General features: G+C 43.2%; 1 protein-coding gene and 1 long non-coding RNA gene across 3 annotated transcripts in view; both read right to left on the bottom strand.

Annotated features, from left to right (window-relative positions):
• The window catches only part of LOC140374269 (uncharacterized), a 40,964-nt gene that overhangs the window by 16,460 nt on the left and 3,483 nt on the right, over positions 1-21,021 (bottom strand). Inside the window, exon 3 of one of the 2 annotated variants that reach the window (XR_011929085.1) lies at positions 183-350. The exons of the other annotated variant lie outside the window; for it this stretch is intronic. This is a non-coding gene — a long non-coding RNA (uncharacterized lncRNA). Of the gene's footprint in view, positions 1-182; positions 351-21,021 lie in introns of those variants that run through there. 2 annotated transcript variants of the gene reach the window in all.
• LOC140374007 (uncharacterized) lies at positions 578-2,217 on the bottom strand. The gene is made up of 5 exons (XM_072460766.1): positions 1,995-2,217; positions 1,332-1,562; positions 1,126-1,170; positions 678-767; positions 578-612 (listed from the first exon to the last, which is right to left on the bottom strand). Exons 1-5 carry the CDS (start codon positions 2,215-2,217, stop codon positions 578-580), a joined length of 624 nt encoding a protein of 207 aa, XP_072316867.1.

Here is a 21,021-nt window from a genome sequence, read left to right as displayed (position 1 = left end):
GGAAACCGAGCTGCAGCGGCCGAACCAGCACCGGGTCCTGACCGGAGCAGGAGCCGGGCTTTATCGACAAAATCATGTTTAATTTGTTTTTATTAAAGTTGATTAAAGTCGACCTCTTGCACGTTATTTCTTTGACAAATAAGAAACACAAAGTCACGGCACCAGATTTGGATAAACTCAGTGAAGCGTCTTTATTTGCGTTCAGAAAAAGGTGAAATCATGTCAGATCAAAAGCTTATTTAAGTATGAACGAGTGAATACATTATATTTATATTCAGGAGATGAAGTGGACTCAGACAAAGGACTCCGCCCGGCTGTTCGTGCTTTTATTTTGAAATGTCCTCACTTTCCTGTGGAGAAAAACACAAGACTTCCATGGTTTAATTTTGAATGTAACATTATTTAGAACTGTAACCAAACGAGCCACACTGCAGGCGAAGCAACAACATCTCCATGGAGACAAGCCCGTGGCCAGAAAAGGTTACATAGTGCACCTTTAAATACTCCGAAGCATGAACTAACTGTAAATTACACTTACACTTCATATTTAAATGTAACAACGACAAACTCTCATCGCCTAGTGGTTGTCAGCAGAACTGCATCTGGAGAGCACTGCGCAGAGAGACGGCGTCAGACACGGACAAGGTGCAAAAATGTGACTTTATATCAAAGCTGACCTCTGAGCAGGATCACCATGACGACAGAAACCATCAGCAGCTCCACAGAACGCATCACCAACATCAGGAGAGTCGCGACAGGAACTGAGTCTGTGAAAGAGAGAAACTCCTGTAAAAGTCTGTATAATGAAGAGTTTGTTTTAATATTTTATGATTACTGTCATATAATATTTTAGTTTAGTTTTAAACTTATTTATTTTTGATAGTGCTATTTCTTCTGCTGGTCAGCTACATGTCTGCAATTAATAAAATGGGAATAAAATAGGGTTGAATAAAAGTAATTTGGCTTCTGAAAAGAGAGCGTTAAATGAAAAACACGTCATGACTGGTTCACTTTGGATCGGGACAATCCAATGACTTGAACTTCCAGATTCCTCACTCACAAACTCTCTTAATGTTGAAGATAAATGACTCCTAAATATGGAAATGGCGAGAGGTGAAGAGGTACCGTGTGGTTCTTCTGGTCCGCTCTCAGTCTGGTTCCACTGGGATCCTGCAGAAACAGACACAGAATGGGACTTGGAGTTTTGCTTTTCAATTGACAGTAAAACAAGTGCATTTCTCCAATGTGAGATCCATAAACCTTTATTTTATCACTGTTCATATCATTTCTTGCCATAACGTGTGACTGTGTGACTGTGGCCTGGCTCTCACCTGGACTCTGAAGGACAAACACCTGGTTGTGATTCAGGTCTGTCACTTCACAGCTCAGACTTGGAAGTGAAGAATTCTCTGAGTATGTGACCTCAGCCAAACACTCTGAAGTCCGGAACTTGAGCTGGTTTCGATCCGAGCCCTGGACCAGCCATTTCACCGTGTATCCACAGTTTCTGCGTTCATTGTACGGAGAAACATCACAGGTCATCCTGGAGGAGTCTTGAGGGACTATATGCAAAGTGAGAACCATGTTAGATTATATTATTACTTATATGTATTATTCATGGGTGAAATTTGACAATAAAGAGACACATAAGCTTATGTTTTATGCTAATTGTCCCAAAATTAAAGACGTTTTTTAGGTTTATGTAAGAGGTAAACTTTCTACTCTTCCCCCTGGGTTTTACCCATGGGTCTCAGAATGATGATAAAGATAAAAACTAGGACCGTTGGCATAGTGATAACAAAATATGATGTATTTTGAATGGTCCTCAAAATGTTGCGTATAACAGGAGCTGGAAGTCCATCAACAGTTTGCCTAGAGTTTTTCACAGGTCTCCATGGAGACGCATTGGCCGTACGGCCGCGGTTCTTTTATTACTTGATTTACGGATTGGCCGCACTTTCTCATACTTGAACAGATCCATGCTCCAAACTCACAGGAGACCACGGACAGGAAGGACTCTGAGCGCTGTGATTGGTCCACCTCAGAGCCGGACTCTGATTGGTCGAGTTGGTCACAGACGTACACTCCTGCGTCGTATTCTCTCACGTCTCGGATCTGCAGCTCACAGGACTCGGTCAGGTTCAGTCTGCGGGACCTTGCAACAGGATCGATGAAATATAAAGGCTCCAAAAGCGGAAAATCAGTCGGATTACACATAGGAATTGTCTTATGGTCTTCAACCACTGTCGGCCCGTCCGTGGAGCTCCTCCTGGTCCTGGTCCTGGTCCTGGTCCTGGCTCTGGTACTGGTCCTGGTTCTGAGGACGCTGCCCCCTAGGGTCCAGGTGCAGTTGGTCGGAGACTGACGTCCACATGGCAGAGTCACTGTGGTCCGAGATCTGACCACAAACAGCTGCTGCTCTTCTGTGGGACGAAAACACACATGGATCTAAAAGAACCCACCTCATTGTTCAGAAGTAAATTCCTCATGACTTCTATTATAATAAAAGCATTTACAGTACTAACGTGTTCCACAGTGAAACACATTATGTGTTAGGGTCGTATACACATCAAAATTAGAACCTAGTGTGAGCGTCGTAACAGGGATTCCTCTGCAGTAAATGTTTTCCACATGTTTGTCCTCCACCTGGGTCCTAGTTTAGAACTGGAATAACTATAGTTTAATTAACTAACCCTGGTTTATACCTGACTAGTCCTTTAGCCCTGGTTTATACCTGACTAGTCCTTTAGCCCTGGTGTAGACCTGACTAGTCCTTTAGCCCTGGTTTATACCTGACTAGTCCTTTAGCCCTGGTTTATACCTGACTAGTCCTTTAGCCCTGGTGTAGACCTGACTAGTCCTTTAGCCCTGGTTTATACCTGACTAGTCCTTTAGCCCTGGTGTAGACCTGACTAGTCCTTTAGCCCTGGTTTATACCTGACTAGTCCTTTAGCCCTGGTTTATACCTGACTAGTCCTTTAGCCCTGGTGTAGACCTGACTAGTCCTTTAGCCCTGGTTTATACCTGACTAGTCCTTTAGCCCTGGTGTAGACCTGACTAGTCCTTTAGCCCTGGTGTAGACCTGACTAGTCCTTTAGCCCTGGTGTAGACCTGACTAGTCCTTTAGCCCTGGTTTATACCTGACTAGTCCTTTAGCCCTGGTGTAGACCTGACTAGTCCTTTAGCCCTGGTGTAGACCTGACTAGTCCTTTAGCCCTGGTTTATACCTGACTAGTCCTTTAGCCCTGGTTTATACCTGACTAGTCCTTTAGCCCTGGTGTAGACCTGACTAGTCCTTTAGCCCTGGTTTATACCTGACTAGTCCTTTAGCCCTGGTTTATACCTGACTAGTCCTTTAGCCCTGGTGTAGACCTGACTAGTCCTTTAGCCCTGGTTTATACCTGACTAGTCCTTTAGCCCTGGTGTAGACCTGACTAGTCCTTTAGCCCTGGTTTATACCTGACTAGTCCTTTAGCCCTGGTGTAGACCTGACTAGTCCTTTAGCCCTGGTTTATACCTGACTAGTCCTTTAGCCCTGGTTTATACCTGACTAGTCCTTTAGCCCTGGTGTAGACCTGACTAGTCCTTTAGCCCTGGTGTAGACCTGACTAGTCCTTTAGCCCTGGTTTATACCTGACTAGTCCTTTAGCCCTGGTTTATACCTGACTAGTCCTTTAGCCCTGGTGTAGACCTGACTAGTCCTTTAGCCCTGGTGTAGACCTGACTAGTCCTTTAGCCCTGGTTTATACCTGACTAGTCCTTTAGCCCTGGTTTATACCTGACTAGTCCTTTAGCCCTGGTGTAGACCTGACTAGTCCTTTAGCCCTGGTTTATACCTGACTAGTCCTTTAGCCCTGGTTTATACCTGACTAGTCCTTTAGCCCTGGTGTAGACCTGACTAGTCCTTTAGCCCTGGTTTATACCTGACTAGTCCTTTAGCCCTGGTTTATACCTGACTAGTCCTTTAGCCCTGGTTTATACCTGACTAGTCCTTTAGCCCTGGTGTAGACCTGACTAGTCCTTTAGCCCTGGTTTATACCTGACTAGTCCTTTAGCCCTGGTTTATACCTGACTAGTCCTTTAGCCCTGGTTTATACCTGACTAGTCCTTTAGCCCTGGTGTAGACCTGACTAGTCCTTTAGCCCTGGTGTAGACCTGACTAGTCCTTTAGCCCTGGTTTATACCTGACTAGTCCTTTAGCCCTGGTGTAGACCTGACTAGTCCTTTAGCCCTGGTGTAGACCTGACTAGTCCTTTAGCCCTGGTTTATACCTGACTAGTCCTTTAGCCCTGGTGTAGACCTGACTAGTCCTTTAGCCCTGGTGTAGACCTGACTAGTCCTTTAGCCCTGGTTTATACCTGACTAGTCCTTTAGCCCTGGTTTATACCTGACTAGTCCTTTAGCCCTGGTGTAGACCTGACTAGTCCTTTAGCCCTGGTTTATACCTGACTAGTCCTTTAGCCCTGGTTTATACCTGACTAGTCCTTTAGCCCTGGTGTAGACCTGACTAGTCCTTTAGCCCTGGTTTATACCTGACTAGTCCTTTAGCCCTGGTTTATACCTGACTAGTCCTTTAGCCCTGGTTTATACCTGACTAGTCCTTTAGCCCTGGTTTATACCTGACTAGTCCTTTAGCCCTGGTGTAGACCTGACTAGTCCTTTAGCCCTGGTTTATACCTGACTAGTCCTTTAGCCCTGGTTTATACCTGACTAGTCCTTTAGCCCTGGTTTATACCTGACTAGTCCTTTAGCCCTGGTGTAGACCTGACTAGTCCTTTAGCCCTGGTTTATACCTGACTAGTCCTTTAGCCCTGGTTTATACCTGACTAGCCCTTTAGCCCTGGTTTATACCTGACTAGTCCTTTAGCCCTGGTGTAGACCTGACTAGTCCTTTAGCCCTGGTTTATACCTGACTAGTCCTTTAGCCCTGGTGTAGACCTGACTAGTCCTTTAGCCCTGGTTTATACCTGACTAGTCCTTTAGCCCTGGTTTATACCTGACTAGTCCTTTAGCCCTGGTTTATACCTGACTAGCCCTTTAGCCCTGGTTTATACCTGACTAGTCCTTTAGCCCTGGTGTAGACCTGACTAGTCCTTTAGCCCTGGTTTATACCTGACTAGTCCTTTAGCCCTGGTGTAGACCTGACTAGTCCTTTAGCCCTGGTGTAGACCTGACTAGTCCTTTAGCCCTGGTTTATACCTGACTAGTCCTTTAGCCCTGGTGTAGACCTGACTAGTCCTTTAGCCCTGGTGTAGACCTGACTAGTCCTTTAGCCCTGGTTTATACCTGACTAGTCCTTTAGCCCTGGTTTTTACCTGACTAGTCCTTTAGCCCTGGTGTAGACCTGACTAGTCCTTTAGCCCTGGTGTAGACCTGACTAGTCCTTTAGCCCTGGTTTATACCTGACTAGTCCTTTAGCCCTGGTTTATACCTGACTAGTCCTTTAGCCCTGGTGTAGACCTGACTAGTCCTTTAGCCCTGGTTTATACCTGACTAGTCCTTTAGCCCTGGTTTATACCTGACTAGTCCTTTAGCCCTGGTTTATACCTGACTAGTCCTTTAGCCCTGGTGTAGACCTGACTAGTCCTTTAGCCCTGGTTTATACCTGACTAGTCCTTTAGCCCTGGTGTAGACCTGACTAGTCCTTTAGCCCTGGTTTATACCTGACTAGTCCTTTAGCCCTGGTTTATACCTGACTAGCCCTTTAGCCCTGGTTTATACCTGACTAGTCCTTTAGCCCTGGTGTAGACCTGACTAGTCCTTTAGCCCTGGTTTATACCTGACTAGTCCTTTAGCCCTGGTGTAGACCTGACTAGTCCTTTAGCCCTGGTTTATACCTGACTAGTCCTTTAGCCCTGGTTTATACCTGACTAGTCCTTTAGCCCTGGTGTAGACCTGACTAGTCCTTTAGCCCTGGTTTATACCTGACTAGTCCTTTAGCCCTGGTTTATACCTGACTAGCCCTTTAGCCCTGGTTTATACCTGACTAGTCCTTTAGCCCTGGTGTAGACCTGACTAGTCCTTTAGCCCTGGTTTATACCTGACTAGTCCTTTAGCCCTGGTGTAGACCTGGTGCTACTTGGAAGGTACTTTCCTTGGTGCATAACCCGGCCTGGTGAAGGATCAGATCGACTGTGGCTTTGGTCTGAGCAGAAACTGATGCTCTTCAAAACCACCCGTGAGATAAAAGAGTCACATGACCACATCAGGAAGTGGCTGTTGAGAGCAAAGTGTGAGCCCGACATGCTGGACATGAACACATTAAAATACCTGGACTGGTGTTTTCTCCTCCTTAATCATAAATATGTTTCTAAACGTCTTCACTTTGAATGACCGGTCACAGTGGACCGTCCTTGCAGCACTTTGGATCGACTTTGGAGCGTTGGACTTTATGAGAAATGTGTATTTCAGTCGTCGGAAGGAAAACGTTTGACATTAAAACTTGAAATCACTTTGACTTAGAATTCAGCTCATTTGAACTCTTCATAAGGGAAGTTTATTTTCATTATTATTAATATTCCCTGAATTTAAGTGAAACAACAGGAGAATAAATGTCTGTATAGGATGTGATGATGATTAGGTTAATCAATAATCAGGACTATTTCGGTCACAATATAATCGTAAAGACAAAAACAATATTTTTAGATGAAAAAAATATTTAAAAATCTATTTATAGAAAAGTGACATTTAAAAAAAAAACTCAATCAACTTTTATTTTAGTTCAAATTGAATAAATGTGATAATTTTAGCTGCAAAATGAAGTCCTTTCTGCTCAACCTTTCCTCAGAAAAGTAAAGCTAAATGTAAAGCGCTTTAATATTTTGCTGTTTATGTCAAATTGATTGTTCTGAAAGTTTGATTTCATAAACAGGTCACGTGTTGAGGAGCCGTAACGTGTGAAGGAAACAAGAAGAAGCAATATTTATCCTCACAATAATCGTGACAGTAAAATGTGAAATGGTGACGTTCTACATCTGTATATTGTTTGTATAACAGAGCAGCTGAAGTATTTAGTTATGAATATCAACGATTGACCTCGTTCCATTGTGTTTCTGCCTGAAAAGGAACTGAATATGTCAAAGACTCAAATCAAACTGTATATTATCATAAAATATGTAAAAAAAGTCAATTTGAACTCAAACCTATTTAAAAACATGGTCAATCATTGAAAAGTGTCACTGATACGATTGTTCCTGATGTAAGAGCACTCACCAGAGATCTGCAGCGTGAGTGCGAGCAGGAGCAGGACGCCGACGCCGGACATTTTGTCTCCTCTCTGCAGCGATCAGAGACGCACAGCCTCATAAACTGATAAAACACTTCCTCAAAATGTATCTGAACTCAAATCAGAAACTTTGACGAGCAAAACAGCCAGAGCCGCAAAAAGAGCAATGTTTCCACGGAGGAAGTGGATCAGATGGTTTGGTTGTAGATAAACAGTATTTGGAACGTTTTATTGAGACATTTACTTCTCAATTTAGCAAAAGAACCACCAACAACAGTCTTCACCACTGGGTTTAATCGTTGAGTTCAGTCGTGTGGCACGGCCAGGTTTTTGCTTGAACAACGCTGCAGCACAAACATGAAAGTGTCACATTTTTACACTGAAGCGATGAAAGGCCAGAGCTGAACACACTACGAGATACATTTGAATGAGCCCTAGAAATTGAACCGCAGCGGTCGAGCCCCAGACCCACACACAGTTTTGATAAGTAGTTTGCCAAAACGTGTTGGGAATGGCTGGTCAGGCAACTAAACCTACTTGAAGTGAAATTAATTCATTTGGCGCCACAGCGCCCCCTACAGATTTTATAAGGAGGTTAAATGTTTACTTTTGCGAAATTTGACACACAACTCCATTTTGGCCCCATCAAAAAAGTCAATGAGACCCATGTCATAATTGTTATGGCTTTGCCGTAGCGATGACCAAAACCTCCCATGTTATTCCAATGGGGAAATCGCCAGAACATGTTTACACTTTAGACTTTCACAAACTCCTCCCCCTCAGGACGTTAGCCCTATCAACCTGAAATTTGGTGAGACTCATCTTCGGGGGTAAAAGTCATACACAGTCTTATTCAAAGAGTCAAAGCCGCACATTTTGCCAAGAATTCAAAATAAAATAGTTTTTTGAATGGTAAAATAAAGGGGAGAAGATGTGACAGCGTCAGCAGTAGATGTAATGAAAGGGCAATTGGGGCGCATTAACTTATCTTATCTTTTCTTATCTTATCTCAACATGTCTTTGAGAGCCAGAATTCTTACTGATTGGCAGGTGTTCAAATACTTGTTTGCAGCAATAACATACAAATAAATTATCTCTTCTTCTTCTTCTTCTTCTTCTTCTTCTTCTTCTTCTTCTTCTTCTTCTTCTTCTTCTTCTTCTTCTTCTTCTTCTTCTTCTTCTTCTTCTTCTTCTTCTTCTTCTTCTTCTTCTTCTTCTTCTTCTTCTTTTTCACCTTTTACCACCCAAACCCACCTGTCTAACCCTCCCTCTTCTCTCCTCCTCCTTGCTCCTCCTCTTCTCTCCTCCTCCTTGCTCCTCCTCCTTCTCTCCACCTCCTTGCTCCTCCTCTTCTCTCCCCCTCCTTGCTCCTCCTCTTCTCTCCTCCTCCTTGCTCCTCCTCTTCTCTCCTCCTCCTTGCTCCTCCTCTTCTCTCCTCCTCCTTGCTCCTCCTCCTTCTCTCCACCTCCTTGCTCCTCCTCCTTCTCTCCCCCTCCTTGCTCCTCCTCTTCTCTCCTCCTCCCTGCTTCTCCTCTTCTCTCCTCCTCCCTGCTCCTCCTCTTCTCTCCTCCTCCTTGCTCCTCCTCTTCTCTCCTCCTCCCTGCATCTCCTCTTCTCTCCTCCTCCCTGCTCCTCCTCTTCTCTCCTCCTCCTTGCTCCTCCTCCTTCTCTCCACCTTCTTGCTCCTCCTCTTCTCTCCACCTCCCTGCTCCTCCTCCTTCTCTCCACCTTCTTGCTCCTCCTCTTCTCTCCCCCTCCTTGCTCCTCCTCTTCTCTCCTCCTCCTTGCTCCTCCTCTTCTCTCCTCCTCCTTGCTCCTCCTCTTCTCTCCTCCTCCTTGCTCCTCCTCTTCTCTCCTCCTCCTTGCTCCTCCTCTTCTCTCCTCCTCCTTGCTCCTCCTCTTCTCTCCTCCTCCTTGCTCCTCCTCTTCTCTCCTCCTCCTTGCTCCTCCTCTTCTCTCCTCCTCCTTGCTCCTCCTCTTCTGTCCTCCTCCTTGCTCCCCCTCTTCTCTCCTCCTCCCTCTCCAGCCCTCCTTCTCTCTTGGAGGTCGTGGAAACTGGAGAAATCTACTCACACAAGCTCCACTCAGGCTCTGTCCAGGGGGGCTCTTTTTAACAAATACAAAATGTAATCATAAAGACAGATTTGGATCAGCTCAAAAAAGCGTCTTTATTCAGGTTCAGAAGAGAAAAGGATTCAAATGGTGTGAGATGAAAAGCTGAAGCAGTGAATATATTTATCTTTATCTTCTGTGGATGAAGTGGACTCAGACCAAAGACTCTTCAGCCCTGGAGTTTAGGCTTTTATTTTGAAATACTCTGGTGTCTTCAGATTCCTGGGGAGAAAACACAGGACTTTAATTTGTTTTATTTTGAAGTTAACCTTTATTTATCCATCCAGGTCGTGTGAGAACCAGTTTTCATTTATAACAACAGACCAGAGCGACAGTTCAAACACAAAGTAACACACGGACAAAACATGAACTCATTCACACGTTACATTATTTACAATTAAAGTAAAAAGAGACTTAAAAACATGTGCACTCGTCAGAAACGACACTCTGCTTGTTGATGTATAATTTTGTCCATGAACATGAGATCATTAAAGGTGCACTGTGTCACTTTTCTGGTGGAGGCTCCTTGAATGTTCCAGAGTATGGCATTAACCTTTGCTACGGGAGGCTGGCAACATTGAACAGATACAGAAGTTGAATGCCTCACTGCAGGCAAAGCAGCAGCATCTCCATGGAGACGAGCAGGGTTTGCAGAGCCTCTCCTGAAAAGTTACACCGTGTACCTTTAATCACGGTTTTCTCAGTCATTTCCTCACCTGGTGGTTGTCAGCAGAACTGCATCTGGAGAGCACTGCGCAGAGAGACGGCGTTAGACTCAGAAAAGGTGAAAAAATGTCACTTTATAGTAAAGCTGACCTCTGAGCAGGATCACCATGACGACAAAAACCATCAGCAGCTCCACAGAACGCATCACCAACATCAGGAGAGTCACGACAGGAACTGAGTCTGTGAGAGAGACGGAGAAAGAGAAACATTTGACTTTTCACAGTCCACGTGTCTCTACCAACTCTACCAACATCTCCACAAACTCCTGAAGCACAGCGGAGTTCACTTCAGTCGCACCGTGAGCCCCTCGTGAGCCCCTCGTGAGTCCCCCGTGAGCCCCCCGTGAGTCCCCCGTGAGTCCCCCGTGAGTCCCTCGTGAGTCCCCCGTGAGCCCCTCATGAGCCCCTCGTGAGCCCCTCATGAGTCCCTAGTGAGTCCCCCGTGAGTCCCTCGTGAGTCCCTCTTGAGTCCCTCGTGAGTCCCTCTTGAGTCCCTCGTGAGCCCCTCGTGAGTCCCCCGTGAGTCCCTCGTGAGTCCCCCGTGAGCCCCTCATGAGCCCCTCGTGAGCCCCTCATGAGTCCCTAGTGAGTCCCCCGTGAGTCCCTCGTGAGTCCCTCTTGAGTCCCTCGTGAGCCCCTCGTGAGTCCCCCGTGAGTCCCCCGTGAGTCCCTCGTGAGTCCCTCGTGAGTCCCTCGTGAGTCCCCCGTGAGCCCCCCGTGAGCCCCTCGTGAGTCCCCCGTGAGCCCCTCGTGAGTCCCCCGTGAGTCCCCCGTGAGTCCCTCGTGAGTCCCTCGTGAGTCCCCCGTGAGTCCCCCGTGAGTCCCTCGTTAGTCCCTCGTGAGTCCCCCGTGAGCCCCCCGTGAGCCCCTCGTGAGCCCCCCGTGAGCCCCTCATGAGCCCCCCGTGAGCCCCTCGTGAACCCCTCGTTAGCCCCCCGTGAGTCCCCCGTGAGCCCCCCGTGAGCCCCCCGTGAGCCCCTCGTGAGCCCCCCGTGAGCCCCTCATGAGCCCCCCGCGAGCCCCTCGTGAGTCCCCCGACAGCCCCTCGTGAACCCCCCGTGAGTCCCCCGTGAGCCCCTCATGAGTCCCCCGTGAATCCCCTGTGACCCCCTCGTGAGTCCCCCGACAGCCCCTCGTACGCCCCCGTGAGACCCCCGTGAGTCCGTCGTGAGCCCCTCATACGCCCCCCATGAGTCCCTCATGAGTCCCTTGTGAGCCCCTCGTGAGTCCCCCACGAGTCCCTCATGAGTCCCTTGTGAGCCCCTCGTGAGTCCCCCGTGAGTCCCCCGTGAGTCCCTCGTGAGCCACACACAGTTAGAAGAACAGTTCTGGCCCAAACACAAAGAGCTCCAGGGCAGTGTTTGGCCCTAAGTCTCCAAACAATGTCTCAGGAGACTGCATATAATTCCAAATGTATTCACTCTTCTAAATGTGACAATGGAAATGGCGAGAGGTGAAGAGGTACCGTGTGGTTCTTCTGGTCCGCTCTCAGTCTGGTTCCACTGGGATCCTGCAGAAACAGACACAGAATGGGACTTGGAGTTTTGCTTTTCAATTGACAGTAAAACAAGTGCATTTCTCCAATGTGAGATCCATAAACCTTTATTTTATCACTGTTCATATCATTTCTTGCCATAACGTGTGACTGTGTGACTGTGGCCTGGCTCTCACCTGGACTCTGAAGGACAAACACCTGGTTGTGATTCAGGTCTGTCACTTCACAGCTCAGACTTGGAAGTGAAGAATTCTCTGAGTATGTGACCTCAGCCAAACACTCTGAAGTCCGGAACTTGAGCTGGTTTCGATCCGAGCCCTGGACCAGCCATTTCACCGTGTATCCACAGTTTCTGCGTTCATTGTACGGAGAAACATCACAGGTCATCCTGGAGGAGTCTTGAGGGACTATATGCAAAGTGAGAACCATGTTAGATGATATTATTACTGAAGAGACACATGAACAAAGCAGCTTATGTTTTATGCTAATTGCCTTTCAAAAATCCCCAAATTAAAGAAGTTTTTGAAGTTTATTTAAGTGGGAAACTTTCTATTCTTCTCTCTGGGTCTCAGAATGAAAATACACATACAAACTAGGACCGTTGGCATAGTGATAACAAAATATTATGTCTTTTGAATGGGAAATTATCCTCAAAATGTTGCGTATAACAGGAGCTGGAAATCCATCAACAGTTTTGTCTAGAGTTTTCCACAGAATGACACAAACATTTGCCATCTCCACGGAGACGCATCTGCAGTAAAAGTGAATAAATGTAAGACAGAGACTCTTCCAGTGTAAATAAACAGAACGCACTCTGAAGCCCGGGGCCGTTACTGCGAGTTTGCTCTAATGCACTTTCTCATACTTGAACAGATCCATGCTCCAAACTCACAGGAGACCACAGACAGGAAGGACTCTGAGCGCTGTGATTGGTTCACCTCAGAGCCGGACTCTGATTGGTCGAGTTGGTCACAGACGTACACTCCTGCGTCGTATTCTTCCACGTCTCGGATCTGCAGCTCACAGGACTCGGTCAGGTTCAGTCTGCGGGACCTTGCATACGGATCGATGAAAAATGAAGCCTTCGAAAACTTATTAAAAGATGAAATACACACAGGAAATGTGTATATAGATGTATGGTTGTCTTCATCCACTGTCGACCCATCCATAGAGCTCCACCTGGTCCTGGTCCTGGTTCTGAGGACGCTGCCCCCTAGGGTCCAGGTGCAGTTGGTCGGAGACTGACGTCCACATGGCAGAGTCACTGTGGTCCCAGATCTGACCACAAACAGCTGCTGCTCTTCTGTGGGACGAAAACACACATGGATCTAAAAGAACCCACCTCATTGTTCAGAAGTAAATTCCTCATGACTTCTATTATAATAAAAGCATTTACAGTACTAACGTGTTCCACAGTGAAACACATTATGTGTTAGGGTCGTATACACATCAAAATTAGAACCTAGTGTGAGCGTCGTAACAGGGATTCCTCTGCAGTAAATGTTTTCCACATGTTTGTCCTCCACCTGGGTCCTAGTTTAGAACTGGAATAACTATAGTTTAATTAACTAACCCTGGTTTATACCTGACTAGTCCTTTAGCCCTGGTTTATACCTGACTAGTCCTTTAGCCCTGGTTTATACCTGACTAGTCCTTTAGCCCTGGTTTATACCTGACTAGTCCTTTAGCCCTGGTGTAGACCTGACTAGTCCTTTAGCCCTGGTGTAGACCTGACTAGTCCTTTAGCCCTGGTTTATACCTGACTAGTCCTTTAGCCCTGGTGTAGACCTGGTGCTACTTGGAAGGTACTTTCCTTGGTGCATAACCCGGCCTGGTGAAGGATCAGATCGACTGTGGCTTTGGTCTGAGCAGAAACTGATGCTCTTCAAAACCACCCGTGAGATAAAAGAGTCACATGACCACATCAGGAAGTGGCTGTTGAGAGCAAAGTGTGAGCTCGACATGCTGGACATGAACACATTAAAATACCTGGACTGGTGTTTTCTCCTCCTTAATCATAAATATGTTTCTAAACGTCTTCACTTTGAATGACCGGTCACAGTGGACCGTCCTTGCAGCACTTTGGATCGACTTTGGAGCGTTGGACTTTATGAGAAATGTGTATTTCAGTCGTCGGAAGGAAAACGTTTGACATTAAAACTTGAAATCACTTTGACTTAGAATTCAGCTCATTTGAACTCTTCATAAGGGAAGTTTATTTTCATTATTATTAATATTCCCTGAATTTAAGTGAAACAACAGGAGAATAAATGTCTGTATAGGATGTGATGATGATTAGGTTAATCAATAATCAGGACTATTTCGGTCACAATATAATCGTAAAGACAAAAACAATATTTTTAGATGAAAAAAATATTTTAAAATCTATTTATAGAAAAGTGACATTTAAAAAAAAACTCAATCAACTTTTTTTTTTAGTTCAAATTGAATAAATGTGATAATTTCAGCCACAAAATGAAGTCCTTTCTGCTCAACCTTTCCTCAGAAAAGTAAAGCTAAATGTAAAGCGCTTTAATATTTTGCTGTTTATGTCAAATTGATTGTTCTGAAAGTTTGATTTCATAAACAGGTCACGTGTTGAGGAGCCGTAACGTGTGAAGGAAACAAGAAGAAGCAATATTTATCCTCACAATAATCGTGACAGTAAAATGTGAAATGGTGACGTTCTACATCTGTATATTGTTTGTATAACAGAGCAGCTGAAGTATTTAGTTATGAATATCAACGATTGACCTCGTTCCATTGTGTTTCTGCCTGAAAAGGAACTGAATATGTCAAAGATTCAAATCAAACTGTATATTATCATAAAATATGTAAAAAAAAGTCAATTTGAACTCAAACCTATTTAAAAACATGGTCAATCATTGAAAAGTGTCACTGATACGATTGTTCCTGATGTAAGAGTGAAGTGTATTAAAACTAGGTCCATGCAAAGTTAGGCCTCATTCTGAGACTGGCTTTTAGGAATATGTGTGTTTCTACCAAAATGTCTATTCCACGGAATGTAAGGGGCCCACATCTGATTAACTACCGAATGGGAGATGTCTCCATTGGCTGCGGGGCCTTGAGATGCCTTGTGTACAGCTGTGTAAGCGCATGATCTCATTTCTGTAACTTCTCCCCTGGTGCTACCCAAATAAGGATACCTTTACATCTTGTTCTCTCATTGGCTAATCCGTTGGTACATGGATAGGGTCATACCTGTCAGATATTGTTTATCGGTCTTTGTGCGTCTTCAGTATATAAAGGAGGTGCGCCCAGAGACGAGGTTCGTCTTCCTGATCACCAGCGGACCCAGGGCGCTGTTTTCTGCTGCCCTGTATTTGACACTGCTTTCTCTGTAAATAAACTACCTTGAAAAGTTTACAGAGCTTTGTCAGCGTGAATCCTTTGTCTACACCCTACGCCCCAAACGAGCAGTGAATCAGCCACCACAAAATGTCGACACGACACAAAATGGCGCCACAAAATCGGGACGGATTGCAGACTGGATCGAAGCCTCTAAACAGCAGAAAATCATGGGCCTAGGTGAGTTTTACCTTTCGACCTTTGGTTTGATGCTGTGTGAGTGCTGTTGTCCTATGCCTGTTTCCGTAAAAAACACTGGTGCGGGTGATGCTCGGTGAGGCGCGTGTGTGGGAAAGGGGGACACGTCTAAAAATGTGTTAGTTGAATTTGGAAAGATAAATTGTTTTTGTCTAAATACTGAGGAGACGTAGTGATCAAAGACCCTAGATTTAGCATCATTTACCGTAGGCCTCGGTGAAGAGTCAGACTAGTATCTAAGTGATGATATACGTGTCCAAAAGTGTATTTTGAACTAAAACTGAAAATATAGACGGTTAACGGAAAGAACCTGTCAGAAATAAAACGGCAGAGAGGTGAGATCTAGCCCCCACCTTTGCTCATTTCTGGTTTCAGCTCCGTGTGTGCGGCCTGAAGTTCTGTGTCTGTGTGCGCCGAGCAGAGAGAGAAGGGGAGAAGAGAGGGGAAGAGAGAGAGGAAGACGTGACGTAAAGTCGGTACGGTAGTAGATGTTAACCCTGGCCAGGAGAGAGAAAAAAAATAAATGCATTATTGTTCCTAAGGTGGTTGTGTTGAAAAGAGAATAAAAAGTACCTGGGAATAGTTTCTTCAAGTTCGAAGAAATGCCAAAGTTTTAAGTCGAAAGAAAAAGAAGATAATAAAGTAGTGCCCCGGGGACAGTTTGACCCTCAGAATGGGTCTTTGTGTTTTGAGAAGTAACGTTACTGTTGAAGTTTAAAGTATGAGAGCTCCAGGCGCTAAGCCCCCACCTTTTTCGTTTTCCTTTCTGCTGCTGCGTGTTGGTGTGTCAGTGTCTGAGAGAGAGAAGGAGAAAGGGGACGGGAGCAAATTGCTAAACTGAAGAGAGAAGATTTAGTTTTTAGCGCTGTTACAGTTTGAAGTTGAGATTAAAAAGCATGAAATAAGTTTTACGTTACTCGAGTTTGTTGTTTGTTTGTTGGTTTTTATGTGGGATTTTGTTTTTTTGGTTAGTTATCCTTGAGGCTGGAACTCGAAGGTTATTTTGTCTTTGTGCGTTTCGTTGTTTACAGAGTAAAATTGTGTTTTCAGGGTGCGGTCTGAGAGAAGACCGGATAGTCTTTCTAAGTTTGAAGAAACGTGAAGTTTAACTTTAAGTAAAAAGAAATTTACTTTAAGTTGAGCAGCGGATGTTGTCTTTGTGTGAGTGCTGATCCGGAGTGTGGAGTCGGTTTTGTCGGTCATTTTTATATTAATTTCTTCGCTCTGTGGAGTCTGTTAAGAGATGTTTCAAGGGCGACAACTGGACCGCGTTTGAGATAGTTTTTAGAAGTCGGGGGCGGAGTTTAGCTCCTCCTACAGGGTGTGAAGAAAGACAGAGAAAGAGTGAAGGCACGGCGGAAGTGCCCAGACAGAGGACAGGAAGAAAGACTGAGCAGGTTAACGCTATTGGGGGCGGAGCTATTGGCTCCTCCCACATGTGTGTGAGGCAGAGCAGGGTGCGAAGAAGTAGCAGGAAAAGAGAGAGAGAAAAAAGCAGATTGTTAGATACATCGGACTAAGAGGCAATCTCGACCGTTTGTGTTTATCACAGGCTGTACTCGATTTATTATTATAAGATTAATAATAAAAGGGAGGAAGTTGGAGATAAAAAGAGGTTAATTAACGAGAAAATAGAAAGAAATGAATGAATTAATAAATAAATAAATAGATAAGTGAAGGACGAATGATGGTATTACAAAAATAAGACACCTTATTGGATGATTAAGAAAATTATTCATGATGAAAATTATGTTATGATAATTGTTTGAAATAACCTGAATTGGCAAAGGATTAACGTGAACTAATCACTGTTTTTTCTTTTCTGTTATTGCGACAACATACGAGATCGGAGTGACAGAAGGAGACAGGAAACGGAGCGGAACAGTTTGACGAAACCAAGCCGTCAACTGGAGGAGAAGACCTTGCAAAAGGCCAGTTTGTTTCTATTCACAAACTCTTGCATTAAAAAAGACTGTGTAATTACACATTTATAATCACATACTTCTGTTATACAAAAACTTGGCAATGACTGATTGTTGGGGGTTACACATAATTACATAAGATAAGGCGTATCTTTACAATTGAGAACCGTTGCATTGGCGTGGTCCATTGTGAGTTAAGAGAATTGTTTTTATGCTACTTAAGCGGATAAAAATTAAGTTATATATATATATATATATATATATATATATATATATATCATAATTTGAATAACCAGTGATACAATATCCTAATTTGAGTCGAATAAGGTACATTTTGGAATTGTGTATTGTTAAGTCAGATAGAAAATAACTTTGACCTGATTTACATTGGTCACCAATTTCAGATTGTTGGTGTTTACCATACGATAACACATATTTCTACAATTAAGAATTTTACATTTTTAGTTGGTCCACTGCAAATCCTGAGATTTTGCTGAAATTTAACTTCAATTGAATAAAAATATAGCTTTGATTTTCTCGTATCTTAAGGTTAATTGGATAAGGTATAATTTTGAATTTGTTTATTGTTACTCTTTAGTTAGATAAAAATAACTTTGGTTTTTGATAGACATTGGATTTATTTTTACTCTTTAGTTATAATTCAGATTTTTGATTGACATTGAACACCAATTTCTTTCACATCTGCTGAGATTGGCAAACGATCTTTGAAGTTTTTACCAAGCAGCTAAATAACTTGGGAAGTGAGGTAAATGAATTTAACAAAATAAAATAAAATAAATCTAAAGAAAGAAATATAGCATGATGGCGACATCAAGACTAAATACTACAGTGGATTTGGTGCAGATAAACAATCATCTTGTGAAGGACGTAATTAAAATACTACAGGTGTTGATCGAAACATACAAAGCCAACCAAAAGAGAGGAAGAATTGGACGGAAACGCAAAGAGAAGAGAAGAATTGAATTGGAAGTGATGCAACTGTTCGAAAACAAAGTTGTAAAATGGTTCAAAAACAAAGAACGAAGAGATAAAATGAAGATGGAGAGTGAAAAGAACATGCCAATAGTGGACAAAGTGAGGGAAGAGATCAATAGATCATCCTCAAATACGCAGGCAACAGTGAAGATGCCTCCACCTTACGAGAAATTACAGGATATTGCAAAAGAATATCCACAGCTTCCAGTGATGACTCAAGATGGAAGATACAAAATTGAAGATGAAAATGAACAAGTAATAGAGACTGGTAAAGCTACAACAACTGTAACAATGTATCAAAAACAAGAAGAAGAAGAAGTCAAGCTCAAAAACCGTGGGACAAAGTGATGAAGAAGAAGGAGCAGCGAATGGATACAATCCAGCTGTGAAGAGAGTTTTGGCTTCAGCGGAGAAGAAAGGAAAGAAGTCATTAAAGGTGACATGCAAAACACAAAAGGAGAACAATGACACTGAAACAGAGGACAGCGATGAAGAGTCAGAAGACGGATCGGATTCAAATAAGGAGACTCAAGATCAGAGTGAGGATTCTGATTCAACATCCTGGAGAAATGCGGAGAACAGACCGAAAGCATCTAGAAAACATCGACTTTCATTCTCAGAGCTTTTGCATTATGAACTGCGTGACAGAACAGTGCCAAAGGGAATAAACCAGAAGATGTGCCCAATAATAATAAAAGGACACCGTTTGGAATACAAACCATGGCTAAATGTCGATATGTCGGATTTGATGGAAAAGTTGCCCATACTCCAAGATGGGGCACACCCCTGGATAGCTAAACTGGAGGAGATGCTAGTGGGGACACAAGCAGCAATGGGAGATATGAAGAGACTACTAGCAACTATTCTTGGCATGGCAGGGATGCAAGAAGTCTTGACAAAAGCAGGACTGAACCGATATGCGAAGACAGCAGTGCACGACGCAGAGCTGTTCGTCGCTCGAAAAGGGACAATATGGAGAACATTAAGTGAGATGTTTCCAACAAACGTTCATCCAGATAATATCATTCTACAACCGCTCGGACAGGAGGAGAATCCAAGAGCATACGTATCAAAAGCTCATCAAGTGTGGAGAAATGTCACTGGCAACAATCCAGAGTTGAATCAAATGGAGAAATCAATTCTGCGAGCTAAAATTCAAAAAGGCTTGCCGATACCAGTAAAAAATAAACTGGCAGAAGTTGTTGGCCTTGGAAGCATGACAAATAAGGTTTACACAGACCACATAGCTCACCAAGTGGAGCTATACCGGAAAAAGAAAGAAGATCAAAGAGAGCAAGATCAAGAAGTGCTTCGAAAACTGAATCAAGTAAAAGTTGGTGGAAGAACAACGATTCATGAAGATTACAATTGAGGAAAGACTTCCCATGGGACTAAAACAGAGTCTAAAACATTTTGAAGAAAAATTTGGCTGAAATTGAACAAGAATCTATAAAGGACGATCATTCAAGACATGGATGACATGATAATTATTCACTGAATAAAGAAATGTGTCATAAAGACTCTATCAAGTGTTACAGAAACTATTGGGAAAAAGGGAGACAAAGTCTCAGAAGAAGTTACCATACTGCAAGAAGAATTGGAAAATATATATAAATAAATAGCAATAGCTAAATGTACTACATAAATTAAGAGTTAAAAGTCTCACAAAGTAAACAGAACAGCCGAAGAAGCTGCAAACCTTGTGACCGGTGAAAATGCAGTGAGGTGAAGTTCTTTAAGTCACACATGCTGTGAATTTGAAAGAAAATATTACATTTTAAAGATGATTTTGATTTTTAAAGATTTTAAAGATTTGATGTTAGACTGTTGGTTCTAATTATTCTTGAAGCACATGGCTTAGCGCATGGTGCAAGGGGGAGGTTAAGAGACAATTAGACACCAACCAGAGACAATATTTACTTTGAACTACTTACAAAACTTGAACAGAAGAGATGCATAATCTGTTGCCAAGTTTGTGTGTAGTGAAGTTTTGTGTAGACAATCATAAGGAGGTGGAGCCTGTCAAACAGAATCTTTCTGGTGAAAGACAGAATTTGTGAATAATAAAAACTGAATAAGTTTAGAAATGTAATAAAATCAGATCAAATTGGGGTTCGATTGGATTTAAGGAGATTAAACTAGATTAAAGACTAGATTAATGTAGGAAACAAATTAGAAATGGACTTTTGGAAAATAATCTAGCAAAATAGAGGTTTAAACTGGGAGAAGAGCTTCCACTGACACTGACAACATTCAAGTGAGTTACAATTTCAAATGAAACCACATGAGCGGTGACGGGGACACATATGTCAACGCAGCGTTTGCACTAGTGGTAAGAACCATAGTTTAAAGCTATTAGAGAACAAGCTGCAAACAGATGTTAAGATATGATGGAACATTTGACGAGAAATTATCTACAGACATTGCAGACAAATCGGTCTGAAATGGGGGAAAACAGTGGTGACAATTGGAACAGAAATAAATCTCTATACTAAGGGTTTAAGCAACTTCCACTGACGAAGTTGATTTGATAACTGGGTTCAAAACCAAATAGGAAGCTAAATTTAGTAGTGACTAAAAAGGGGAAATCTTGAATTAAGGGAAAATACTGAAGAGGAAATAATCAGAGAAGATATATTCTTTATAATAATGGGAGAAATACTTAGATTAGAAGAAATTAGGAACAGCGTTTTGCATAAGAAAATTATAGGGGAAGACAAAATTATAGATTGTTGTTGGTGCTGTTTAGAAATATTTGCATTAATGATTACATTAATGATTAAGTACAAGATGACTCTGTGAGTGAGAGTCAACGTTGACATCAACATTAACTAGGACAACAGCAAAGATGAAGTTGTCTGTTAAAACAGCAAGAACATTGGCTATTAAATCAACAGCTAAAATGGAAATGGGGTTTAGAATTAGTTAATAGTAAATTAGATTAACTCAACGGGAGTTATCATTCATGGTGATGGTTCC

The sequence above is a fragment of the Eucyclogobius newberryi genome, unplaced genomic scaffold, assembly GCF_026437365.1.
Source record: "Eucyclogobius newberryi isolate DKJ021-1_F unplaced genomic scaffold, fEucNew1.0.hap1 SCAF_3, whole genome shotgun sequence".
Classification (NCBI taxonomy): Eukaryota; Metazoa; Chordata; class Actinopteri; order Gobiiformes; family Gobiidae; genus Eucyclogobius; species Eucyclogobius newberryi.
Note: the sequence above shows the minus strand (reverse complement) of the source record. Positions and strands in the feature narration are given on the sequence as shown.

Excerpts from the sequence above, each read along its gene's own strand:
- LOC140374007 (XM_072460766.1), bottom strand. The coding sequence starts at position 2,217 with ATGTGTAATCCGACTGATTTTCCGCTTTTGGAGCCTTTATATTTCATC. Across the intron at positions 1,171-1,331 it reads GTTTGTCCTTCAGAGTCCAG|GATCCCAGTGGAACCAGACT; the intron begins GTGAGAGCCAGG and ends CTGTTTCTGCAG. Across the intron at positions 768-1,125 it reads CGGACCAGAAGAACCACACG|ACTCAGTTCCTGTCGCGACT; the intron begins GTACCTCTTCAC and ends TCTCTTTCACAG.